Source organism: Harpegnathos saltator, unplaced genomic scaffold, assembly GCF_003227715.2.
Source record: "Harpegnathos saltator strain DR-91 unplaced genomic scaffold, Hsal_v8.6 scaffold374, whole genome shotgun sequence".
NCBI lineage: Eukaryota > Metazoa > Arthropoda > Insecta > Hymenoptera > Formicidae > Harpegnathos > Harpegnathos saltator.
In genome coordinates, this window is record NW_020230177.1 from 6641 (window position 1) to 33664 (window position 27024).

The 27024-nt window shown below is 41.3% G+C and overlaps 3 protein-coding genes across 4 annotated transcripts; 2 read left to right on the forward strand and 1 right to left on the reverse strand.

The window, feature by feature from the left end:
- Positions 1-1849: 1849 nt before the first annotated feature.
- On the forward strand, positions 1850-5830 carry Stt3A (catalytic subunit 3A of the oligosaccharyltransferase complex). Of its 2 annotated transcripts, XM_011151086.3 has the most exons (12): positions 1850-2040; positions 2232-2388; positions 2514-2681; positions 2764-2924; positions 2999-3388; positions 3499-3652; positions 3763-4001; positions 4220-4384; positions 4502-4690; positions 4872-5091; positions 5206-5394; positions 5482-5627. In XM_011151086.3, the coding sequence occupies exons 2-12, from the start codon at positions 2292-2294 to the stop codon at positions 5625-5627; spliced, it is 2118 nt and encodes a 705-aa protein (XP_011149388.1). In that variant the 5' UTR covers positions 1850-2040; positions 2232-2291. The 2 variants fall into 2 exon arrangements, with proteins under 2 accessions (XP_011149388.1, XP_019699837.1); XM_019844278.2 differs by lacking the exon at positions 1850-2040 and having other exon boundaries at positions 2292-2388; positions 5482-5830.
- A 726-nt stretch (positions 5831-6556) lies between these two features.
- Positions 6557-14754, reverse strand: mop (tyrosine-protein phosphatase non-receptor type protein myopic). Its single transcript, XM_011151095.3, has 15 exons — positions 14668-14754; positions 14325-14527; positions 13711-14033; positions 13516-13628; positions 12975-13381; positions 12362-12709; positions 12014-12237; positions 11630-11865; positions 9279-11526; positions 8375-8916; positions 7974-8252; positions 7625-7809; positions 7245-7546; positions 7013-7168; positions 6557-6877 (listed from the first exon to the last, which is right to left on the reverse strand). The coding sequence occupies exons 1-15, from the start codon at positions 14752-14754 to the stop codon at positions 6762-6764; spliced, it is 5769 nt and encodes a 1922-aa protein (XP_011149397.1). The 3' UTR covers positions 6557-6761.
- A 2348-nt stretch (positions 14755-17102) lies between these two features.
- Positions 17103-26684, forward strand: LOC105189172 (integrin beta-PS). Its single transcript, XM_011151107.3, has 15 exons — positions 17103-17558; positions 18232-18427; positions 18742-18970; positions 19132-19231; positions 19700-19870; positions 19972-20070; positions 20162-20326; positions 20741-20899; positions 20962-21093; positions 21578-21877; positions 23156-23377; positions 24000-24116; positions 24218-24404; positions 25913-26052; positions 26135-26684. The coding sequence occupies exons 1-15, from the start codon at positions 17235-17237 to the stop codon at positions 26204-26206; spliced, it is 2613 nt and encodes an 870-aa protein (XP_011149409.2). The 5' UTR covers positions 17103-17234; the 3' UTR covers positions 26207-26684.
- Positions 26685-27024: the final 340 nt, after the last annotated feature.

Below are 27024 nucleotides of genomic sequence, written 5' to 3' on the forward strand. Positions count from 1 at the left end.
GTTTTACGAAAATCTTAATTATATGTGGTCTTGATTAAATCTTATCACTCATTTTTCGTTAATTAAGATTTCATGATTCGTCATTTCCGCGCCTGTCACTCTTTCGAGTCCTGTATCTCCAAAATGCGTGATCGCAGCTCTGTGCGGTTGGCTTGGATCAATTTTATTTCGAACCTACATCAATGTCTTATTGCAAATAATTTGAGAGCTTACACCCGGTGACTCGTCGTTTTCGTATCGGCCCATCTTGACTTATCGACTTCAATTTCTCGATAACGAGTACGCACCCGTCAATGCGGTTTGTGTGGGTCTTAGTTATAAAATAATTAAAATAATTAAAATTAGGTTTTGTTGTGGACTTTTAGAATTGCATTCGGTAGTGTTCGTCGAAACGAAGAAAATAATTCCTGGCTCGACTTTGTACGACTTCCAGAAATACCTCAAAAATTGTTTACATTTTTTGAACATAATGCGTTAAGTAAATGAGTACTGCGCTTGGTTTAAATTTTTGTTTTTTATGGGCTCATAAAATTAATCTATTGTCATGTTTCGTTATTAATACTGTTTTGATACTTTGTAATACCTTTTTTCTATTATTATTCCATATCTATTACCATATTCCATATCTATTACCATCCATGTTTATTTAGAACTCTTTCATAATCCGTCCGATATTCCCAAGGGGCCGCTAATATACAATGAGGTTTTTCTAATAAACTAATGTTTCGTTTCTATTAACCATGGTTAGTTTAACCTACTGATTATTCCATCGGAATGGACCAATTGCATTTAACAATTCTAGTTACCGATAAATGCGATTGGTCAATTGCGTTGGAATAACCAACAGGTTAAGTTATTCAAGGTTGGTAGAATTGGGCATAAGGCTGCGTTCCGATGTTCACTATCAGTACTGAAACTCTATAATATACGTGACACGAGCTATAGATTTGTAGTACCAGCTTAGGGTTGCGTTCCGATATTCACTACCAGTACTAAAAATACATAGTTTGTGTCACGTACATTACAGATTGTCAGTATTGGCAGTAAATGTTGGAACGCAGCCAAGATGTATGGTCTGTTCTTTTTAGCTGCACTGCGTAACTAATGCAATAAGTTAAGCTAAGACTCCATGCATGCGGTGAGCTGCGGCAAATGCTGCGATGACCAATCAGGAGGGAGGCGCAAGTCCGGTTGCGCCAAGCTCCGGCATGCGTCTGTCTCCTGATTGGTCACCGCAGCCGTTTGCCGGAGCTCACCGCATGCATGGAGTCTTAGCTTTAGAATGAGACAACTATATTTTTTCTCACTTATTGCACCAGTTCAGTAGTGCAGCTAAAAAAAACAGACCACTCGTAAGGCTGCGATCCCATGGACCGATATTTCCTGCGTAACGTATCAGAGGCGTAACAGAAAATGCGGAACGTCTCTGATTGGTTACGCGATTCGCGTTACGCGGAAAATATCGGTCCATGGGATCGCAGCCGTAAAGGCCCATCTACAATAGCTGCAAGAATAAGGTTGTAAGCGTAAGCAGTAAAGCCAGCGGCACACGGTGCTTGTTTTTGTGCTGGATTGCTTGCTGGATGAAAATACTGCGTTCTGATTGGTGCATTTCCATCCATCTTCGGAAATGCACCAATCAGAACGCAGTATTTTCATCCAGCAAGCAATCCACCACGAAAACAAGCACCGTGTGCCGCTGGCTTTATTTTTGCAGCCATTGTAGATGAGCCTTAAGGCTAACAGTGGCCGTGTTCCAAAATTCACTGCCAGCGCTGAAATTTATAGTTTGCGTGACACAAACTATATATTTTCAGTACATCAGTGAATTTTGGTACACGGCTTGTCTTTACAGTATCTCGTCGGTGTCAGTGGTGATTTTACATATGGTGTTATTTGAAAGTATATATGCACATATTTTTTCAAGTGCATTGATATGCCTTAAAATCAGAAATATACGTTTCTTTCATATGATTCTCGTCACTTCAATTCAACTGTGTGCACATCGGTTTATTTTACTAATTCAATTATAACCTTTTGGTACGATAACAAACATGTGTTCGTTTATATTCATTTTTAGTATGTGGAACCTGCTGTTACTTTCTGAATATTATGCCTACTTGAATATCGAATTGAATATATATTATTTTACATTTCGTTAAATATTTTTAATTTACAATAATGAGATATACAATTGATATTAAACTAAAATAACATTAATTTTTTTGCAGTTTGATGCTATAGAACATAGGAGAGTTACTTGAAATTACTGTACATGCTTTTGCATCAACATGGTGTCATTGGTAAAAGCAAGGGGTTTGCGTATGACAGCACAAAAACAAGAGACACTCTTGAAATTGACTGTACTCTCTTTAGCAGCAATCTTGTGTAAGCCTGTTTTTATTTTACTCATATCTTTGCACAGATAATAGAAACCATAGAAACGTTATATCTATTTTTATATGTAGTTATTTTTATATCTAATTATTTTCATATGTAATTGCTCCTTGCAGCATTTGCAACACGTTTGTTCTCAGTATTAAGATTTGAAAGCGTTATTCATGAATTTGATCCATATTTCAATTATCGCACAACAAAATATTTAGCTGAAAATGGCTTCTACAGTTTTCATAATTGGTTTGATGATCGTGTTTGGTATCCACTTGGTAGGATAATAGGAGGTATTGTACACTAAAAGCCAGGTGTCATTTTTTTTTCAAAGAAAACCACAGGTATTCCAGGTACTTATGATAAATTTTGTAGGAACTATATATCCTGGTTTAATGATAACTTCTGCAGCATTGTACCGCCTGTCATGGTTACTGAATATCACATTAGATATACGCAATATCTGTGTCTTCCTTGCTCCATTGTTTTCAAGTTTAACTACAATCATTACTTATCTGCTTACCAAAGAATTGAAGGTATGTTTTAAAATTGTTTTTCTGCCCCTTCCATTTTTTAATAAACAATTTATAGAATTTATTTACTCCTTCAGGATTCTGCATCAGGCCTATTTGCAGCTGCAATGATCGCTATTGTACCCGGTTACATATCTCGATCGGTCGCCGGATCATACGACAATGAAGGCATAGCGATCTTTTGCATGTTATTTACATATTACATGTGGATCAAAGCTGTAAAGACTGGAGCGATATGTTGGTCTACATGTTCCGCACTGGCATACTTTTACATGGTATCCTCGTGGGGAGGATATGTCTTTTTGATCAATTTGATACCGTTACATGTGCTGACTTTGATGGTGACTGGCCGATTTTCCCACAGAATATACATTGCGTACAGTATCTTGTATTGCTTAGGCACAATTCTATCTATGCAGATATCGTTTGTTGGCTTTCAACCCGTTCAAAGCTCCGAGCATATGCTTGTAAGTGTTGTAGTACTTGTAATGCGCTCTTTCATCAAGAGTCTTTCATTTGCGCCCAAGTAATAAAAAATTGTGTTGGCAATTTTATTTATGTTACTTAATTCTCATAGGCATTGGGCGTTTTTGGCCTGTGCCAAATACATGCGTTAGTAGATTACTTGCGGAGTAAGCTGTCGCAAAAGGAGTTTGAAGTATTATTCCGTGCTCTTGTTATTGTAGTAGTTGCCACGTCGTGCACAGTTGGTGGTATTTCAACCATTACAGGTATGGATCTCTTGTATAGTTTTTAAACTATTGTTTAGTACACCTATACATCAAGTATATTATTTTATTCATAATATATCCTCGTGTGTGCTTTACTTAATTCTTTCAAGGAAAAATATCACCGTGGACCGGACGCTTTTACTCGCTGCTTGATCCATCTTACGCAAAAAATCACATTCCAATAATCGCTTCCGTTTCGGAACATCAGCCAACATCATGGAGCTCCTTCTACTTTGATCTGCAGATACTTGTATTTTTGTTCCCATCAGGCTTATATTTCTGTTTTTCTAAGTTAACGGACTCGAACATTTTCCTAATTTTGTACGGAGTTACCAGTTTATATTTTGCAGTAAGTAATTTTACAGTTGTAAAATTAGTATACACCTAAATTCTTATATTTATCTCGCATACCTGGGATGTAGATGTCTGTGGAATATATCCCTACATTATATGAGATATTTTTTCGTTAGCATTACAAGCATATCATTAGCTTTCTTTCTATATGTCTATATAAACAAAATTTTTATTTGTACCATACATGATTAACATACAATTTATTCATTTCAGGGAGTGATGGTACGTTTAATGTTAGTACTCGCTCCTGTAATGTGTATTATGGGTGGAATCGGAGCATCCTCTTTATTAGTTACATATATGAAGCAAGTTGAAGGTTCCAAAGTTACTGATAAGAGAGCTAAGAAATTCGAAAGTAACTATGTCTTGAAGAGTGAGGTAGGTTGCAAAAGCTCTTAATTTACTGAAAAATAAATATGTCTAAAGTACGAAATATATAATAACGTCTCGAATATAGAACAAAGTATTCAATTAAGAAACATCTGTTCTTTTCAGATCGCCACATTTTTCATTATAGTCATGTGTATACTCTTTTTTTCTTATACTCTTCATTGCACATGGGTGACAGCGGAAGCTTACAGCTCACCTAGCATTGTACTCTCTGCACGATCGCCTGACGGTGGACGAATGATTTTCGATGATTTTAGGGAAGCATATTATTGGCTACGTATGAATACACCCGAGGTAACAATTGTTATTCATTTCTGTGTTACGTTAGATGCAAACGATTAAACATACAGAGGTACAAATTCAAGTGTTCGGTGAAAATAATTACCAAATGGTTCTTAGATGAAAACATTCATTGCTAGATAGTACAATTTTGGAAAAGTAATATTGAAACAAATTGTATTCTTTTCTCTCATAGAATGCTAAAGTGATGTCTTGGTGGGACTATGGCTATCAGATAACTGCAATGGCGAATCGTACTATCCTAGTAGACAATAATACATGGAATAATACGCACATATCAAGAGTCGGTCAGGCGATGGCAAGTTCTGAGGAGAAGGCTTACGAGATAATGAGAGAATTGGATGTAAACTACGTTCTCGTAATTTTCGGTGGACTCACTGGATATTCATCAGACGGTGAGCGCGCGATTGCTTCAATTGTTTACAATTGTATTCCAATTGTGAAAAGGAAAAAATGTAGATGAAACGTTATGCTGTTTAAAATATAATGTTCTTATTCATCTTCATTAGACATAAATAAGTTCCTATGGATGGTGCGTATCGGCGGCAGTACGGAAAAAGGAAAATCAATAACCGAGTGGAATTACTACAATTCCGCAGGCGAATTTCGAGTGGACAAAGAGGGATCTCCAGTTTTGCTCAACTGTCTCATGTACAAAATGTGCTATTACAGATTCGGTCAGATCTACACAGAAGGCGGTAAGATTGTTCTAAGCGAGACTGCAATCCACAAGTCCAGATTACAGCAGTGATTTTTATATAATTATGTGTTCCCTCTTTTTACAGGCAAGCCGTCAGGTTACGACAGAGTCAGAAATATGGAGATCGGAAATAAAGACTTTGAACTAGATACGTTGGAAGAAGCGTACACAACAGAACATTGGCTCGTACGAATTTACAAAGTAAAAGATCTACGAAACAGAGGGGCTTAAAAATGCTCTCTAATCGAGATTTGAATCGTTAGAGATTTATTACGTTATAAATGTTTTTCTCATTTTCTTTTTTATATTGCGTATGAGTTCCGTAACAAACACTGCGAAGTCTGGTACGTGCACATTTGGCGTATCAGATTTTACTTCAATATATCCCAATGTAACCGAAATTTTTATAGATAAAATCTCGCCATAAATATAAACAACATTTAAATATAAATATTGCTATATACAATTTATTGGAATTCGACGAGTGTACGTTTAGCATGTATTCCTTACCGGCATTGAATCTTGATCAAAGTAATAACATTGGATAACATGGCTAATTAGGATAATATAATTGTTTAATGGACATTTACGTACGTGCTCACGTTTTAAGTATAAGCAAGTAGGATTGTGACGGATATACTTCGCATCCAATCCACTATTATACTATATTGAACAATTATATTATCGAAAGCATCTTTATTCGCCAAGAAATAATGTCGTAAATAAATATTTCATAAAGTTTACATTTAAATTACGCTGTTGCTTGGTGACACGAGCATGGTCACAGATTTTTGTATTGATACTAAAACACTACATAAATGCAAGACTATTTATAAATGGATTAACATAAATTACAGCCTAAATATAATGAAATTCGAATAAGGCAATGTAATTAGATTACATTGCACTTAGACCACACGAGATGTATAAATATGGAAATGAATGCGAGTAGGAGCATGCATTTTATATTTTTATTTTATATATATACACATATATATATATATATATATGTATGTATATGTATGTATACATATATATATATAAAAGGATTTATATATATATATATACATATTGTGTATATACATATGTATATATATGTATATATTTAACAGATTGTAAACCCTTAAAACTTAAGAATTAAAACTTAAAACTTAAGGAAATATTTGAATAAATGTCTTTTTATTTCGAGGCTAATTTAGATGCACAGTATTACTTTGTTCTAGTTCCGTTGCGACATTTATACATATTTTATAGCTCGTCTCATTTTCGACCACTTTAACAAAGATATAGGAATGACTATCTCGTTTAAATAATCGTTGATTTAAAGCTGCACAGCGGAATTCACACATTCCTAGCACGATATAATTATCTCCTGATAGACCATAGAGGATCCAACTGGCTCAAGGGATCAACGACTCCTTCATTATTCTTTTCTTGCGACGACGCCGAATTGGTTGCATTGTCATTTGCTTGTATATTTCCTGAAACAAGATCCATTTGGCGCTTCAGAGGTAACAGTCGATTATAAATGCAAACGTAACAGATTACATCTTAAAGGATTCAGTGCACTGAAAATTATTTGCAGATTTTATGAAGTATTCCTAATAATTGCATACTTTGTTCAGAATCAGAACGATGTATTCCGACGCCGAGATTGTGGAGAAAATCATCTGACGGATGACATTGATGAAGCTTTCTGAGTGCTTTTTCTTTGCTCCCTTTGAACCCGTCAAAATTCTCAAACGTAGATCGAGTGGACGATAAGATGCCTCCTGAAAAAAAAATAGTGTTGTCGTTTTGGCAATTTCAACTAAAATGAGCGTTATAAGGCAATAAATGCTTCCTTACGTTTCATTAAAATGTCCTGAGCATGGTATAAAACTAATCTATATGCGAACAATAACGATTCTTTGTTCACAACTTGTTTGCGACATTTCACCAGACCCTTAAAGACCAGTGGCACATCTACGATTCCACAACCCGCTCGTATGTGGCATACTGTTGCAGCGGCCACTAAAAACAGGCTACTTAACGAACCACCGTCCAAACAATGCACAACTACTGGCTTGGGAGAGCAACGTCTCAACGCCTGTTCTGTCATCACGTCGGTTGAAAATCCAAGTAAAGCGCCAGGGCTGCTTGGAAAACCACTAAAAAACGGTAGGAAGTGAGACTTGGTTGTTCCAAGAAGTATTCGAATTAATTTCTATTGGCTGCAGGCAACTCACTTTGAAGGCCACACGAGGAACTGCATGTGTACAACGACTCTGTCGGATTTCTTCTTGTTGTGTTGTATGGAGAGGATTCGTTGAACGTAAGTTGTATGGTTGACAGTCTTTTGTAGCGAAATCCTAAAATTTCCCACGTCCAAACTGTTCTCTTCATTTATGGGCCAGTATAACTCACCATTTAGCTAAACAGGACACGTGTAAAGACATTTTACGCGATCAAAATGAGAAGAATACGACGCCGATCAGATCTTAAAATTGTAAGAGATACTTGAAATGCCATACAGTTGCTTTTCATTATACTTTTCTAATTGTGCTAAGTTGTGTTTGTCGTTTACTATCTACAAACCTGTGCATCGGACGCCAAGCAAGCGATAACCTCGCTCTCTTGTTCCCAAATCATCGCCCAGAAGACGTCTAACTTATCCGACAATGGCATCTGGGTTATAATAAATGCAGTAGGTATCCACTGTGTGATTTCCATGACGTGCGACGCGTTAATGTACGACGAAACGTCCGACGAGGATACCTGCACTCGCGTAGTATCATACGGAATGCAATCGACCGCTCGATTCTCCGACGAATGAGCCAATGCTACGGTGCTCGACTGCTTCCCATTTTCTCGTTCCTGAAGAAAAGAGAACGCGAAATTCAGATATTTCTTAACGTGCCGTTTGGATGGATAAGAGTAAAATGTAACAAGTTGAAAGAAAAATTGTGATTAAATGGTGTAAAATTGATTTCACTCACTTCAAAATCCTGCACTTCTTTCCACTTGATATCAAGATTCGTAGCTCCACTGAGAGTCTTCACGAGTAGGCTGTCCACGAACTTCTCGTACTTCTCCACGTCATTAATGAACTTCTGCAGTGCCGCCGGCTCTCCCAGAGGATCCTTCTTCGGCTGCACGTCGTTGTACCAGGTATCCCATACAATTTGCAAATTCTCGTGGTCGTTCTTGTCCTCGGTGGGAGCCGAGATCGTCTCCTGTTCAGTCTTCTGAGCTTTATCCTGCTCGTTCTTCTCCGCCTTGCCGTTCTCCGCAGTACCGGCAGTCACTGTCTCTTCTTTCTTCTGCACTGTGGAGAGAGGTCGCACCTCCGGCACAAGAGGCGCGTGGTTTATGGTGATATCGAGATCGGACAAGAGATCAACGTTTGATTTCGGCTCGTCGGATTTGATAGTGAGTTTCATCGGATTCGTGCTCGTTGTCGTGTTCGTGCCGTTGTTCACAGCCTGCATGTACGTCTGATTGTAATTGCTGTGGTTTTCAGGTCTCGTGACCGAGCCCACTGAAACAAAAATCAGCCGCGCGAGAACGTATGTAGACGACAGTTCTTAGTTTTAGTTCAGTTTCATTCACTTCTGTTCTTTTCAGCTACGCAGGAACTTTGTTCCTTTGCCTTCCAACATCTGGTCATACCCTTGTTTCGCTCTAAAGGCAAGAAGTATGACCTCCTTCAGCTCAAAAGAACAGACTCGATGATATTGAGTGCTTTCTATCCAGTGACACGTATCGACACAAGCATCATTCTATCTTGATCACCTATCGAATACGGGAGAGACATAATAACGCTTGATGATGCTGTGTCAGCTTGCGTTACCAAATCGAAAGCACCATTCACAGCGGAGGAACATTAAAATGTCGGGCTACCTTGACCCTGCTGCATCTGAAGGCCGTAAGGGGTGGTGTAGTATGTGTCGTTTCCTCCTGAAGACTGAGGAACTTGGCTGTACTGCGAAGACGCTGTTTGAGTAACCACGGCGTTGTTGCCCGCGTTCGTGTATCTTGCGTTCGTCTCTTGCTGCTGATAGCCACTGGACAAGGTAGCGGTGACGCTAGCAGACGGTACTGAGGCCGTCGCCGCTGCCGCTGCCTCCAACGTTTGAGAAGCCTGCGTGGTCTGAGCATTATTAGCCGCGTAAGCTGCGTAGCCAGGCTGACCAGCAGGATTATATGTGTACGTCATAGTGCTGGTGCCGTGAGCACCGGGCTGCTGCATGTACGCGTAATTTTGAGCCTGCGAATAGCCTGGGTACTGCACATAGCCGCCGTAAGCGTCCTGATGCGAATACTGGTATGACTGCGAGTAACTCTGCACCGTGGTCGGCTTCGCGTGGCTCTGTATCATCTCCGAGCCGCTCGAGCTGTTCAAATAAGCGTAAGCGTTGGACGCGTCCGCGGCTTGCATGCCGCTCGGTTGTTGGTACGGCGTGGCAGCGGTGATGCCGTGCTGATAATTCTGATAAGTACTCGGGTAACCCGGAGCGACCGGGTTCATCTGCACCTGCGTGCCGTACGTGGCGTATGTGTTGTCCGCGTACACTTGCTTGGCCTGGTCCGTACTGCTGGTGGTCTGCTGCGGATACTGCGCGGAAGGATTCACCGCGCCGGCTGACTGCAGATTCGAGGCGTACGATGCCGCAGAGATCTCGCTCGCTGACGTCACAGAGTGCACCGGCTGGGTGTTGGCGCTCGGTTGCTGCATGTACTGCGTCGCGTCGTACGTGCTATGAGTATACGGGACTCGCTGAGTTGCTTGAAGTTCCGCCGGATTGTAGTACGCGCTGCTTGGATAGTTCTGCGAGTACGTGAGCTCGGCTTGGGGCAACGAGTAGTTCTGCGTCGACGTGTTGTCCTTTGTGGAGAGAGTCGGTTGGGGCCTGACTGCGGTCTGGCCAGTATGAGACATTTCTTGGCCCGGCAAGACAGTCTTCTGTTGGGTGTCGTATTGTTGATCCTGCTGCATGACGCTGTAAGAAGTCTGCGGCTGGCCGTCTACCGGTACCGTGACGTTCGCAGGAATACTGATCGTAGATACAGGTATCTGCGGCACTTGAACCTGCGACGATATTTTCGGTATCGAAGCTACAGTCTTCACTGTAGCGAGACCTTGCGAGGCGACCTTGTCCTGATTAGGAGCGTACGGCGTTGCAACGTTGTAACTATTGTAACCCGCCGGAGGCTGGTGATACGCGTCATACTGAAGAGCGGTGTTGGAGACGTTGTAAGCGGCTTGTGATGCACTACGGTACTTGTCCTGTCCGTTGGTAGACGTAGGCAACGCTTGGCCATTCGGCGGGTAAGAACTCGCGGGGTACTGCATGCCCGAGGTAGATGCGCTTGCGCTCGAAGCCGAGAAGATCGGCTGCTGGTAGACACTCGTGGCGATCGTGTTATTAGTTGGCAAGTAACTCTGACTCATGCCACTGTTGGCGATTGGATTCTCGTAGTAGGTCTGAGTATTGTAGGAGTACGGGGAACCCGTGGCTCGATAATCGGCATAGCTCGCGGGGTAATAGTGCTGCGACGACTTGACCGAAGAAGATGGCGCCTCTGACGTGGCGGTTATCACACCAGATGACTGGATGAGACCTCCTTTATTATCCGCTATGTCAGTCGACAGTGTCTTCGGCATTGAGTCCATTTGCATCGCCGTGACGTGTCCTTTGTACAGGTTGTAGTAAGGATTCTGATAGCCGGTGCCGCTCTCGATTCTGTTGTTCAGGTAGTCCTTCAGCTTCAGGCCATTGGAACGAGGAGGACGTCCTTGATCGTAGGTCGACGGTGTCGTCGCATCAGTCTTCTCGTATGTGTTCTTACTGTCCTGCGCGAGTATCTGCTCCCGTTCCTCTTCTTGCACCTTGCACGTACTCTTGACTCGCTGTAACAGCTTCGAAACATTGATTTCTAGCTTCCTATAAAACTCCAAGCCCTTACTCGATTTCGCCAGCAGATCCTCGTACGCGTCATAAGACGTGATCAGGGATGATATCGTGATCTCTCGACGCTTCAGCACCTCCTCGACGTTCTTGCGTACGTTCGCGGTCTGTGCGTACACGTCGGTCAGAGCCGCCAGTATATTGTCTTGCGCGGCAAGATTTTGTTCTATTAAATTCACCTATGACACACGTGTTATCCGATATTAGGGTCTGCTTCATCCGATCGTTATCGAAATGTGAAAGGAAGTAAATATCCGAATATATGAAACTTCGCGCACTTACCAAACTCTGATGCTTGCTGAGCTGGTCGGCGAACAGACGGTCGAGAGGATTGGATTCGGAAGTCGCCGTGACTAGCAAGCGCGTTAGATCGTCCTGCGCTATCGAGTCCCGCAATTTGGTATGCAGCTCATGCCTCTGCATTCGCATTTCGTCCACTTTGTTCAATATGCGTTTCAGCTCTTTAGTGTGCATCTTCTCTATCTCCTTCGAGTTTTGCGACTTCTCGGAACTTTGATCTGAATCATAATGAATGAATGATGAAACGATAGATTTATAGCTTGAATGCAAATCGAAGGAGTTGCTTAATTGTTATTACGACGTATCAATAACATATGCATGGACACATATATAACATCACTGAATAATTGTATGAATAAAAATTACCCGACAGATATGTGCTCGGAGAAGGGACATGTGCCATCAGATCAGCTAATGGTTGCGCGAGGATCTTCAGGTTTTTCACATGCATTGTTATCGCTTTGTGAAGAGCTTGATTGCTCTCTGAGGCTTTGTTATGCGCCTCCTCGTACTTCTTAGCTTCTCTAGTTAAATCTGTCGCTACTATGGATGGCGGTCTTTTGCCTACTGCGTCTTGATACTGCTTCTCTCTATGGAGAATGAAAATCATTAGCAATATTTTTCGAGTACCGTTATGTTAACAATTAACATCATTCAATTTGGGACTCCTAACAAGAGACGAAAATAGACGGACAGACGAATATAACTACATACTTTAATTCTTCATCTAACAGAAGTTTCGATATTTCTTTTAATACTCTTTCGACATCTTGGCTTGTTTCAGAGAGTTTCCCCATAATATCTACTAGATCCTGAATGACGTTCTGTTTAGCATTAAGCGCTGCGCATCGTTCGACTAGTTCCTCAGGGAGAGGTAGGCACTCCCAATCTGACGTTTGTGTATCAGGATCCCAAAAGTTCATATGTTCCAGCTTTAAAGAAGTCAGATAAGTGTTCAGATACTGATCTTTCTCTTCGATTTTGGCTCCAACGGAACGTAGTATTTTGGCCTTCTCCTCGGAATAGAGAGAACTAGCTTCGTGTACTTTCATAGGAACTAATCTGTGAGATGATGTACAATATCGTATATAGAATGTTTTTAGTTGAATAATGAAACTATGAGAATGTTCAATGAGCAGAAATAAGAGGAGAAAATTATATATAAGTGTAAGTCGAAAGATACTTAAAAAAGCTTGGGAGGAAAAGAAGAACTTTGCTCAATTTTTCATATATCTTTAAATTTCAAAGACATGTTCTCTATTTTTATATCTTTAGTTCAATAAAACCGGTAAAATATTAAAGTCTGTGTAACATATAGATATATTACCTTGCAAATATATCTGGTCCCGAGACTTCTGGGTCATTTATATTGAATGGCACGCCTTTAACTAAAGAAGCACCTTTCACCGACGGAAGTACTTCTTTCTCTGGAACTTCTTCATGATAGATAAACTCATTTTCGTTTTTAGCAGCTTTCCTTTTGCCTTCTATCACATCGTTGGTGAACGTAAGTGCTTCTTCCACAACAGATTTTCCCTTCGAGGTACTAGACATGCCAATCAACCCTTTAGCGTTTGAATAAATGCTATGTGCTTCACTAAGAGATGCTAACGCAGCATTGTAAAAAGCTACTCGTTCTCCCATCTTTCTTTGTTCCTCAGCGGCAAGGCCTTGATAGAGGTGTGTAACTGCCAAGTGGTACGCTCTCTTAAAGTTGACGTAATACTTCCAGCTCTGTAAATATTTGTCTAATTACTATATATCAATTATAGTTATTTAACTTGCAATTCCATTGCAAAATACATTATTCTACTTAAAAAATAATTTCTCAGGAAAGAATGAAAGAAAAAAATATTGTAATTTGTTACCTTATAAAATTTGGTGCCCACAGTATCAGATATAGTTCCATCTTCACCTCCACCTTGCTCCAATGTGTTCAATGCCAGAGTAAAGTAATCTACTATTTGCTTTGCAACTTTTGCTGCACAAATATATCTTATATGACAAAGCTAAATAGTTAATATAAAAACCCGTTAAATTAACTGATAGTTAACAAAACATACCAACAATCGTCGGCTTACGATTATCCAACATGCTCTTCTCTAATATACATTCTTGAGCTTGAGCCAAGCAAAGCTGATGCATAAAAGTCATTACTTCCGGTGCTAAGTCCAAACCAGATGGTTGTGGGTAATTAGTCTTCAAGTGATCAAAAGCCCATGCTGCGCATTGGAAATGAGTGCATGCTATCTTCATACCGTCTGCACTGATTCTTTCCGTACGCGAACCCAACTGGGTATGTATTGCACCAATATTGTATAAAATAGATATTATCTCAAAACGTATGTTAGCCAATGAACACACCATATTTGCATAAGTGTCTCTCCTAGAAAAGTACCAATAAGTTACAAATAGGATACATACATCAGGCATCATACAGGTTTTAACGTTTTCGTACTATAGTTTCCTAAGATTTTCAATTATATATATATATATATATATATATACATATGTATGATACTGAAAATTGTACAAATAATTCTAGTTACAGTATTAAGGAATACATGATATTTGGTGTATAATATAAATCAGGTATAACTTAATAAAAAATATTAAGGAAGCATAGTAGTATGCGACACATATAAGTGTTACGATATAAGAAAAAGCCATTGTGTACCAAGTAAATGTGACTGCAGCAACACCATCCTTGCCCATGGGAAATCTGCTTTGAAGAAATTGCAACTGGCAGTAATATTTCTTCAATAATACACAACCAGCCATATCTATGGGTGGTCTAATCGCCATCGCACGTAGGCTCTCTAATTGATGTATCTCATTCGTATACGACTCAGCGTCCTCATTATAAAAGTCTCGTATATACTAAAAAAAAGAAAAGAAAACGATGCACACAAAGGGAGTAAACCCAGATTCATTACTCTGAATTACAGCTGCAAGTTACTGTTATCAGAAGCTGACTAATTGAATATACAATCGAATAATAAACTCATAGGAACTCGTACCTGTTTGAGTTTTGGTCCGAAAGAGGTGGGCTCCGTGCTAACCTTTAAATGGAACCATATCATCGGCAATCTCGGTACCGCTTCCATGTTGTCCTATTTATCACAATTCTTACTTTGTCGAAATCGTCAAACACTGGCGGTCCGTCATCTGTCAAACGTATTGAAAATGGATTCAGTCGAGAACATCCATCGCTACGTCACGTACGACTCGTGACGACAGATTATGCCTACGTTTACACGACGGCCTAAGATCGATGTAGTTCGTATATCTTGCGTAGCTGCGTTTACATGATAAAATCGATTTAATAATTATTCGCTCCAATTAGCGGTATTATATGCCGGATAAAAAATTATGCAGCAGTAATGACTGTGTAAATTACATATTGCAGTTATTCTAAAATTGGAAAGCTCTGCAAGCGGACATAAGATGTTGCACTCTCTTAATTTCGATAACTTTTGGAACAGACGAAAATCGTACGAATGACTTTGCGATGGGAATTATTCCAGATTTATTCCTCTTAGGTAAATATTTTGCATTAATGCAAAAAGGGAGAACAGTTGTAATAAATAAGTGAATAGAGCGTAATAAATACAAATAAACTCTCAACATATATGTCAATTAAGAAAAATAAATAAAATTCATTGAACTATAACTTTAACGAAGGTCATGATAATAAAAGGATGTCAAAAACATTTTGAAGACCAGTCTTTATTTTCTAATTATATATTCAAATATAAATTATATATATATATATATTCAAATATAAATAAAATTTATACGTACTATACTAAATACGTTATACTAGAATATCATACGGATACACATTAAAATTTGTCAAATGGTAACATTCTTAAAGAAGTTTGCCAAATTGCACTGCATAAATTAGAGATTATACAAAATATGGATTTTACACTATTTAAAAGCTTAAACCTTCCTCTTTAATTTGTGTATGTCTTAATGCGATTTTTTTACAGAATTATTTAACGTTAAAAAGAAAAAAGCATCCTTTCAACTTTGACCATTTATAAAGATCGAATGTCAAAATCGAATGTGACTTTCGCTAACTAATGAATATAAAATTAAAAGTATTTTCTCTAAAATGTATTTATCGAATTTATAATACAAATAAATAACTACAATAGGAAAATGAGTTCGAAAAGTAAACTGTCGTCATTTCTCATTTAACTCGATATATTTTAGTATAAAACAAAAATATCGTTATCACTTTAAAATGTTTAAAAAGTAAAGACTTTGATGTTTAAAATACTCTTCGAATCATTTTATTATTGTTCTTTTTGCCAATGTATCATAGTCTATAGAATTTTATTTAATTTTCAGAATAGAGCAAGAAGCCGTCTGACTCGTTACTAAATAATACTTACTTAAAGGAAATGAAGGTCCGTCCGCTCTATTATTGAGTCATACCATGACCTCAATTTTTTTTCTTTTATTAGGAAAATATATATATAGTCATTAAGTACAAGCTTATATGGCTTAAGATACAACGTCGGTACTCAAGAAAACTTAATTTTAATAATTTCAGTTTATTTTGCCTGAATGTAGCTATATGTACGCTATATGTATAGGTACGCCCCCTACATCGACTCCCGATGATTTACAGCAACCATGATCTCAATTGATCTCAATCTTAAGCCAGCGGCACACGGTGCTTGTTTTCGTGCTGGATTGCTTGCTGGATGAAAATACTGCGTTCTGATTGGTGCATTTCCATCCATCTTCGGAAATGTACCAATCAGAACGCAGTATTTTCATCCAGCAAGCAATCTAGCACAAAACAAACACCACGTGCCGCTGGCTTTAAAGACGACAGCAATAACGGGTCTAATAATTTCTTAGACCCTTTATCTGCTCCGCAAATATAACGGGTCTAAAAGATTATTAGACTCCTTATTTTGACGATATTTAGTCCAAAAGTTTCCGCTATGAGCCGCCACCATACTTATTGAGAAACTGAGGTGGTGCAACTTGATACAAGTCAGACGTTTCTTTTATTTTTCGAATAGTTAGACCCAACGGATTGTCCGTCGTGCTTTTCATTGTATGGAATACACGTAAAATTCAATAGGCTGTAAACTCAATAAAAATAATAATAGCGAAATGATTCAAGAAACATTTTAAAACTTAATATCTGTTTGTCAGGAATATTAAATTCATAACGTTGCTGTTATTTATTGCCAAAACGTATCGAGTTAAATGAGAAATAAAGATTGTTCAATGTTCAAACTCATCTTTCAATTGTTCTTGTAGTGAAAATTTATTTGTATCTGAAGTTTCGAAAATATATTTGAGAAGTGTTTCCTTAATTTTCGTACGACTTTTATCTTCATGTAAGGTGACTCAACGAAATTCACTAGGATTTTAATTTAGGACTTCAATTAGTTAAACGATGATTTTATTTAAATGTTGTACAGTTCAACAATCGATCGGTCAAATTTCTACAAACAAAAGTCTGCGTCGCATATCGTCGCGAAATCAACGCGTTGTAATTCGTTCGCGCCAGTCACATCAAGGCCAGCAAGAATAATCGCAGTCCGAGGAAGAGAGCATGAACGGTTACCTAATGACGCACCGCGACGCGTCATTTTATCTCGGAGTCATTTCCGCGGGATGCCGCAGTATCCTTTCGAATCGCGAGCGTTTGTGCGGCGCGCGGCTGCCTTGTCCGCGCAAGTTTTGTCAAAAGCACATCGGCGTTACGGGCGAAACGATGATACGTCGGTGGACGACGACGATCGTCTTCTTCCTCTTGGCGGTGCGGTTCTTCGTGTCTGTTCATTCGCAGCACAAGGACCACGAGAGCCTCTGCGAGTCTCAGCAGACCTGCTCGAGCTGCCTGCAAACGCCACGATGCGCCTGGTGTTCCATGACGGTAATGAATATTTATAAGCGCTGTGGGTTAACGAGCTCGCGAGGAGAGCTCGCGAGATGACGAGAGTACGCGAACACCTGCCTGGACTACACCCTTTCCGATCCGTCGTCGACGTCGGTGCGTGCGCGTCTCATTGCCGGTGACTCACGTGCCGAGTGGACTCATGCGACTGCGGAACGCGTGATTATTTTGTTATTCGTGACAGTCGCGCGCGAAACATGATTTCCTTTTTGTACTGGTCTTTCGACATTCTAAAAGAGCGGGACGTATTTACTCGTGATAATAAACAGGAAGACATCGAATCTTTCGATATTCCGATTGAGAGAAAGAGAGAGGAGAGATAGATAAGCGTGTCTGGAAGATGTGAGCTGGTCAAACAGTTCGGCTTGATCTCGGAGGCAAACTCGACTCTATATAACGTTGGAAACAAAGTACTCGTCGATCAAGTAATCGCCGCAGTTGTCCATCCGCACGAAAATATACCGCGATTTTTAATTTCAATTTTTAAATTCGGACTTTTATTTCTCCTAGATGCACGTTGCTCGCTGCAACTTTACACGCGTCGAATTAGATATTTAATTTGGAATTGCACTGTGAAATTGCATCTCGCACACCGCCGCAATCACTGACGATCAATCTTTATTCGTATTTTCTTTATGCGACGTCTCAACAGAACACGAGTGTTCCTCTGTTGCGTTGCATGTCCAGAGAAACGTCCTTGAAGAGAGGTCGCCTCTGGTGTCCCGAATCGAACGTGGTACACTACAAAAATGAGATGACCAAGGTGGACGATCGACCTTTGTCCTCTATCAAGGGCAAGGAACTCATTCAGCTGCAACCTCAAGCGATACGCTTGCGTCTTAGACGAGGTGAGAGACGCATTTCTCAAAGATCTTATCTCCCTCGCGAGGTTTCATGAAGATCTTAAATACTCGCGTGCGAGGATGCGGAAGATCAATGTATCTTCGAAATTGCTCAACGATTAGCGAAAACTTGACGAGTTTGGTTCGTTTGGAATTGCATCGATCGCAATTTGCTTATCGGCGTTTTTTTAGATACTTAAGGCCTCAACTCGTCTTTCCTCGAAGATCCGCGATCGAGAGCCACAGCCACCGCAATCGCGCGCCAACTACAATTGAGAGATAATTAGATATAATTACAATTATCATATAAATATTAATAGGGGAGGAGCAACGCGTGATTCTGAAGTACAGACAGGCGGAAGATTACCCCGTGGATCTGTATTACCTCATGGACCTATCCGCATCCATGGAGAGATACCGGGCGCAATTGTCGAAGCTCGGCCTGCAGCTGGCGAAAGCCATGCAGAACCTCACGTCGAATTTTCGCATCGGGTTCGGCAGTTTCGTGGACAAGGTCACACTTCCGATGACCAACACGCAGCCTGAAAAGTAATTATGTTAACCGCGCGCGGGTAATCATCGGGGACACGATCGGTGAAATTGGAAAAGCGGTTCAAGTCCCGTCGGGGGACGAGATTTCTACAACGGGACGAGAAATCGCGCTGGCGAGTCGCGCGTTTGCAGATTGATTGTGTTTTCTTCACGTTTAGGCTGAAAGTTCCCTGCTACTTGGCCAACAAAAAGCCATGCGCGCCGCCTTACAGTTACGTCAATCAGATGCCTCTGACGGAGAATGTAATGGAGTTTGAGGTAATTATCGTCGGAGACGCGCACGGAGACACGGCTGTGACCGGCAGAGGAAGCTGTAAATATTTGTGCGGAAACGTGCGCTCTCGGAGTTTCCTCGAGCGAAGTTCCACTCGAGAAGCAGCCGACGGCCAAGTCATTCGATGTCGAGCGACTATTCGCTCGCACAAATTAAAAAAAACGTTTTCAAGCGAAGCTAAAGAGTGCTTGACGACTAAGAATCCACTTTATGCCTTGAGTTGCGCGTTCATTCTGGTGATTTTGCGAGCGGCAATATTTTTACTATCGTTTTGGGTAAATTTTCAATCGTTCCGAGTGAGATTTTACTCCGAGAAATTTAGAAAAGAAATTTCGCTCCAAACTTTCCTTTCGAAACGTCGCGAAACATTGATCAGTCAATAATTTAAATTTTAAATAGTCCGTGCAGCCTCATAACATGGGATTATTAACAAAAAACAAAAACAATCACAGACCGAGGTACAAAAGGCACCAGTCTCCGGCAATCTGGACGGACCCGAAGGCGGACTGGAGGCGATGATGCAGGTCATGGTGTGCACGAAGAAAATCGGCTGGCGTCCAAAAGCGCGTCATCTTATCGTGTTCTCGACCGACGCGTCGTCCCATATCGCCGGTGACGGTAAGGTACGTAACGTGGTGAATCGCGTAAAGCCGGGTTCGATCCCGCGACGAGAGACCACCCATCGCGGCTTCGAGATGGAGATAATTAACGCGGTTCTCCGCAGCTTGCAGGGGTGGTCGAGCCCAACGACTGCAAGTGCCATTTGGACGAGAAAGGAGTCTACAATTATTTTCTCGAGCAGGATTACCCGTCGATCTCTCAGGTAAACGAGATCCCTTTTCCCTCCCAAAGAGCTCTCGACGTATCTAACTCGTCTAACTCGGGAAAACTCTGTCTGTCTGTCAATATTTCAGGTCAACCGAAAAGCGCGCGAGCATAACATAAACATCATCTTCGCAGTGCCCAGTGGAAAGAATTCCACCTACTCGGACTTGAGTCGTGTTATCAGCGGCTCCTCAACCGGAATCCTTGAGGACAATTCACAGAATGTTGTTGATTTAGTGAGCGGTGAATATGAGGTACCTACCTGTGTGTGTAGTCAGAATACAAATACAATATTACTTATAAAAAAGGGTTACATATATATATATATATATATATATATATATGTATTATAATATAAGGGTTGATTATGGATAAGATATTAATGTTTATGCTCAACTGTCAATTTAAGTACAACGTTGATTCGACGTCGATGAGGGTTGAATTAACGTTAATTCAACGGCTCATCGATCATTTCAACATCAAATCAATGTCGAATCAATAGTTATGCTACTGACTGGGTAGGCGATTCCTCTATCTCTTCATACATGTCCTTTATAGTGTGAATCATTTGTGACCGCGTCACCGGCAAGATAAATTAATAGAACGCTCAACGGTAATTCTAGTTTATCGCGTGTTAACAATAAATCGGATGTGTTGGCGCTTTGCAGAAATTGGTGGACACGGTGACGCTGATCGACAACGCGCCGAAGATGATCGATATCAAGTACTTCTCCCGATGTTTGAACAAAACCGGAGACCTGCTGGAACGTCGTGAATGCGAGGGGCTTCGCGTGCATAACAACATCGAGTTTGAGATTGTGCTTAAGGTGCGTCAGTGAATCGACAGCCTGTTCACTGGCAGTAGCTCGTTGTGTTTCGAATGTTTTAGGTTACAGAGTGCCCTATGAATCAGGAGGATTGGAAGCAAACCGTGGTTATCAAACCCAGAGACCTGAATGAGAATTTGATCATCGACGTGGAGATTATATGCGATTGCGATTGCGAGAAACCTGGGAACTCGGTATATGAAATATTAGCGGTAAAACTAGAGAAAAAGACTAGAGACTAGAGAAAAAGAGAGGCAGAGAAACACAATCAAGCGATCTCTTTTTTAGAGAATACGCCTTAATATATTCAACTTAAAAAAAAACGTACAAAAAATCTTACTCGATTTGAGAGAACAATTTAAATTCAATTGAATATAAACAGAGTCAGTAGTCTACTAATTTTCGGCACTCTCTTTTGCACGGATTTTCAAATGTCAAAGTATATGAGAATAAGAAAAGCTAATAATTAGTATATAATTAATATTAATAAATCTTCATGCAACTTAATATTTGATGAAAGCTCCGCAAGAGAGCGTCGAAAATTGGCTGGCTGCCGGCTAGTGAAAGTTTTACTCTGCAAGTTCGAACGATAGATCAACGAGAATTCCTGAAGTTCGCGCGATGATTTTACCACGTGTGCTTCCCACCAAGGATCTCAAACAGCTGTTCATGAAACAGGGATATCGGCCGAATGCCACGGAGTGCAAAGGTAAAGGCACCTCGGTGTGCGGTGTGTGTTCCTGCAATCCCGACTTTTACGGGAAGCAATGCGAATGCAAGGTAAACGAGATCCACGACGGCAATGCGATCTCGACCGCCGACTGCAAGCCCGACAACCAAACCGATGAGATCTGCAGCGGCCACGGCACATGCAAGTGCGGTGTGTGCGATTGCGACAGACGACCGAACCCGAAGGAAACGTTCTACGGCAAGTACTGCCAGTGCGACAATTTCTCCTGCAAACGCAGCGGCGGCCAGGTATGTCCTGGAAATCCATCCTGCGAACGATATCACCGCGAACGTATGTGAGTTCCGTGCGGACAAGCACAGGTGGAATACCGAGCGGAGATTACTCCCTAAATTTCTTCCAGAGAAATTTTCGAGTGACGAAAGTCACTCGAAATCGAGTGACTCGGTTCGCATACAGCGACTCGAATCGTCGAATGAATTTCATTCGAAATTGAAGAGTGAATCCGCTTGATAATAATAATAACACTAACAATAATAATTAATTATTATTTATAATATTATTAATTATTATTAATATTGTCGATTATTATTATTGTTATTATTATGCAATAATCATAATTTTTATTATTATCCTGCAATAATCTGCATAATATAGCCTTAACATTCAGTACAAAGTATTTTCTAATCATACAAATTCCTTTTTAAACATTTTTCTTATTAACTCCCAGAATATTTACAATCTGTCGAGAAAAAAGAGAAAAAAAGAAAACATTAACACAAAGCTAAGCTTTGTGACCAATGTGCTTTTTTGACAGATTCGTTCCGTCTACTTCGAATAATCAATAATAAATCTATATCGTGCATACAATTAAAAAATCCTAACAACCTAATTGCACAGAATGTTAAGGTTGTTGTAGCAGTCTCTGTAGTCCAGTGTGAGCGGAGTAGAATCGAAAGATTGCCATGACATTTAAATCGACTGGAATGAAGTTGACTGAGACTGATTGAAATGTTCACTCGTACGGATCAAAAATTCAGTCTATACTTTACAGCTTGAGCTGCACACGTTCACTCTTGTGAAAAGTGAAATGTTACTCCATCTCGAACGGCAAAGATTCTCACCGTCGCTTTGAGCGAATGTTTGTTTCCTGTGAGACTTCACTTCAGCAAATTTAAAGAGTTTTCTTTTTCGATCAGTTATTCCGTTTCCAATCGTTATTCCGCTCATCAGCATCCACCGCGATAATAACTGCCGCGTGCATCTTCCTCGAACGATCTGATCCGAAGAAACTTGAAGAATGCGACATATCCAAAAATCTTCGGCATTAAAAGCCGAGACCATTTCGTACGCGGGCGAGTTCGCAATCGCTGACGTTGTGTGTGTAAATTCATATGTTTCACGGCCGATAGTCAGTCACATTTGACGAATTCGCACGGAAGTTACTCGGCAATCTTCTCCGCTCGAGCGGCAGCGGCGTTCACAAGGGCGGCACGACAAAATTACACGCCTTCTACTCGCACTCTCCATTACGCCGTCGCCGATCGTCTTCTTTGTCTGCGTTTAAGGTCTGCGGCGGCAGGGGTAGGTGCGACTGCGGTACCTGCAATTGCGACCCGGGATGGGGTGGCGAGACGTGCGACTGCAAGGAGACCAACAGCACATGCATCCCGCCGTCGAACGGGAACGTCGAGATTTGCAGCGGCCGCGGCGATTGCATCTGCGGCAGCTGCCATTGTCATGAGTGGAACAATATCCGATACTCTGGCCAATATTGCGAGGAGTGTCCCGTGAGTGCCCGCACGCGTCGCGCAGGAAAAAATGCCGAAGAGAGATATCGCGCGAGCGCATACCAGCGGAAAGAACCGCGGCGTACGAATGAGTGCATTCATTTTAATTCAGTATAATTACCGGCATACGGGCGCGGTTATCACGATTTTTATCGTCATACGGGGCGTAATAGGCCGTAATTACGAAATTATGTACCCGCGAAGATGCTCAAACGGAGGTAGAGCTGAATCCGCCGTTGAGCGCGTGATGGGGCTGAATAATTCAAATTGCATCGTTTACCTTAGCCCGTCTTCAATTTTCAAGCAGAAAACGCGGATTGACAAATTACTTGGCATTGAAATGTTAAAAAATTCGTGTAACGTTAAATGAGAGTTACGTACTTGGCGTCATCGAGTCGGATCGCGGCGTGGCGTTTTGCGCAACGAGTATCTCTCTCAGCGTAAGAATGGTCGCGTTCAGAAAACAAAGCGCTCACTGAGCGCTTTGTAACTATTGTAACTATTGGTCCTTACTGTTAGATCCTTACATTCAGACCAATAACGTTGACGAATTACTCAACCGTTGTGTAACCGTTGTGTTTTCTGAACGCAGCCAGTGACTCGTCTACGATACATTTTTCAGACGTGTCCAGGACAACGGTGCGAGGAGCTCAAGGACTGCGTGGAGTGCACGGTGTACAAAACAGGGCGGCTCATGAAAGACGGAAACTGCGGCTTGTGCTCGCACGACATCGATGTCGTTAGTAATCCTTTACTCGAGATAGCATCTACCTCGCAAGCTGCGCGAGGCCGACGGACAATTTGCGCGGCGACGCGAATGAGCGGTTTATTATTTCACAGGTCAAAGTCGTCGAGGAGGATCCCATGAAAGACGAGGAGACCGGCGCCCGCATATGCCGTACACCCGGTGACGAGGGCTGCACGTTTGTTTTTAAATATCAGTATTACAGTAATCGCGGGGACATCAGGATCTACAAGATCCTAGCCGAAGAAGAGAGAACCTGTCCTGAACCCATTAACGTCCTCGGTAACTTCTTGTCCTTCTTGTCATATGAATTATGCTTCTCAACGCGCGTATATCTGACGCGAGAAATACTTTGCTGCTTTGCCCGTATGAATTCTACATGTATCAGGAGATTTAATTAATTCTGGTCTTATTTTGTCAAATTTTTTATCTTTATTTTAAAGAAATGGTTAAATTTACATCAATCAAGATATTTTCCGTCGTTAGCTGCGACTGTTTCCCATCTTTCTGGCAACATAGCGATTCCGCGACGATAGAACGATCTGTCTGTCGAAGCAATCCAATCAGATATCCATTTTTGTACATCCTCATAATTATTGAAGTGTGTAATTGCCGAAGCGTGTTGCATCGATCGGAATAGATGGTGGTGGTAATCAGATGGCGCTAGGTCTGGAAAGAACGCTGGAAGCGGTAGGATTTCCCATTCGAGCTCTGACAATGTTTGTTTAACAATTGAAGCAACTTGTTACTAAAGCCATCTATTGCTAGGGACCAGAACCAATTCAATACCTCCTAATATACGCGATTGGAAGTCCGCGTAGCGCCAGTCGTGTGCATAACAACGCGGTTGAACGCGCGGGAAGACCGCGGAGAAGAGACGTCACCGACGAGTGACGAGTTACTATAAAGACTGTTGGTCTTACGAAATTAAGCGTACCGAAGAAATCTCGCTTGTCATTCCCCACCCCAACAACCCACAACGCCCCCACCCCAATACCCCGCGACACCCCCACCGCAACACCCCACGACGCCCTCACCTCAACGCCGCACAACGTCTGCACCGCAAGCACTACCCCGTGCAACGTCCCCGTGTCGTTCTATCCTTGTTGTATATCTAATGAGCGACAAAGATGGAATGACGTGTTAGCGCTAATAGCATGCTCCCCGAACGCACTCCATATCTGTTATCATGCATGCTCATTTCGAGCTATGTTTCATATTTGGGCGACGATATTCCTAAGAGGACGCTAATGCGCAGCGAGATTTCTCTGGTACGCTTAACCCGTAACTGCTGTGAAGCCATTTTAAGTACGCGCACACTGTTCACCGGTCAAATTGACCGGTAGGAAACGGAATTGATGAATATCTTGACAAATAACACGACCGCACAACTGCGCGTATATCAGTCGACTGACATTCAGAATGTAAGAAAATACACTGACGGATGAATACTAGACGGATGAATACAACTAGAAAATTAACCGCGTTATTTAAATATCAAATAGTGCAATGGTCAAATTGACCGGAGAACAGCAGTTACGGGTTAATCCCGTAAGAGACCAACAATCTTTATAGTATCTCGGTCCGCGTTGTCTTGCCTCTCGCCGCGCATAGCCAGCTATAGTAGTTGCTAGCTGTATTATCTTGAGCGTAGCTAAAACATTCGGTATTATCATCGCTCTCCAATTACTTTCAGGACCCCTTGGCTGATACGAAAACTTATCCAGGGCTATCAGTTTTTATATTACCTCGTCGGTGGGATGTGGACTAAAATTGACTTTCTCCCGTAGGTGTTGCGCTGGGCGTCGTCATAAGCACCGTGGTCCTCGGTTTCCTGATTCTCCTCATTTGGAAGATCCTCACGATGGTGCACGACAAGAGGGAGTACGCCCGGTTCGAGAAAGAGCGCGCCCTCGCCAAATGGAACAGGGTGAGTCGTCGTCGTCGTCGTTGTTGTTTCCGAACGCGTGACCGCGAGATTGTCGGGATGTCAATACGTGGGAATGTTTCAGGATGAGAATCCTCTCTATAAGCCAGCGACGACCACCTTCAGCAACCTCACGTACAACGCGAACGAGGAGTAATTTGTAACTTAGACTCATTGTGTGTGATACCGCGGACTTTGGACACGAAATAAGCTTTCAACTGCATCTCTGCTGCGTCGAGAATTATCATAACGCTTTGCACGCTCATAAGAAGTCGGCGAGAAGTCGCTTCTTCTTCGGTGTGATCATTCTACATAAGAATATGTACGATCATTTTTATATGTAGCTCTCGCGCACGCGCGAGGGCTGTTTAACTTATTGTCTTACACTTTGATGTTGCAACGTATTGTAAATATAATGACTAAACAAACGGAAGTATACAAACACACACGCGCGAGATGAGACAAAATTAATACTTGGAGTCTTGGAACTTTCACGACTAATCAGTCGGCTGATTAACCCTTAAGAGCCTACCATCAAACAGCCAGAGCTAACCTTTCTTGTTATTGTTTATAGCAAAGTATATGCGAAAATTGATCTGTTTTCATCATAATGTTGTCACTTTTGATAGTGTAAATAAATATTATAAAATTATAAAATTAATATTGTCAATGTGGTTACGTTTTTTAATAAGATCAAAAATTCGCATGGGGGGTGAAATTTCACCCATGGTAGACTTTAGGTTAAGGTTAAAGCGACACTTTCTGTCGCATGAGTTTCGCAACACATTCCGTGTTCAGCGGGAAAATGAATCTCTCCCGATAATTACGGAAAACAAAATTTTCAATACGGCGATATACCGGATACGTTGCGAAACTCGTCGAGGACAAGTGTCGCAATCTTTTAATCAGCCGACGGCATACGCGTCATTGGATCGTATTACACATACGGGCGGGAATACCCTTCGCGCAAGAGCA

Excerpts from the sequence above, each read along its gene's own strand:
- LOC105189172 (XM_011151107.3), top strand. The coding sequence starts at position 17,235 with ATGAACGGTTACCTAATGACGCACCGCGACGCGTCATTTTATCTCGGA. Across the intron at positions 17,559-18,231 it reads GCGCCTGGTGTTCCATGACG|AACACGAGTGTTCCTCTGTT; the intron begins GTAATGAATATT and ends ACGTCTCAACAG. Across the intron at positions 18,428-18,741 it reads ACGCTTGCGTCTTAGACGAG|GGGAGGAGCAACGCGTGATT; the intron begins GTGAGAGACGCA and ends AAATATTAATAG.
- Stt3A (XM_011151086.3), top strand. The coding sequence starts at position 2,292 with ATGGTGTCATTGGTAAAAGCAAGGGGTTTGCGTATGACAGCACAAAAA. Across the intron at positions 2,925-2,998 it reads TGCTTACCAAAGAATTGAAG|GATTCTGCATCAGGCCTATT; the intron begins GTATGTTTTAAA and ends TTACTCCTTCAG. Across the intron at positions 3,389-3,498 it reads AAAGCTCCGAGCATATGCTT|GCATTGGGCGTTTTTGGCCT; the intron begins GTAAGTGTTGTA and ends TAATTCTCATAG.
- mop (XM_011151095.3), bottom strand. The coding sequence starts at position 14,754 with ATGGAAGCGGTACCGAGATTGCCGATGATATGGTTCCATTTAAAGGTT. Across the intron at positions 13,382-13,515 it reads TGGGCACCAAATTTTATAAG|AGCTGGAAGTATTACGTCAA; the intron begins GTAACAAATTAC and ends AAATATTTACAG. Across the intron at positions 7,547-7,624 it reads TTCCTCGTGTGGCCTTCAAA|TGGTTTTCCAAGCAGCCCTG; the intron begins GTGAGTTGCCTG and ends ACCGTTTTTTAG.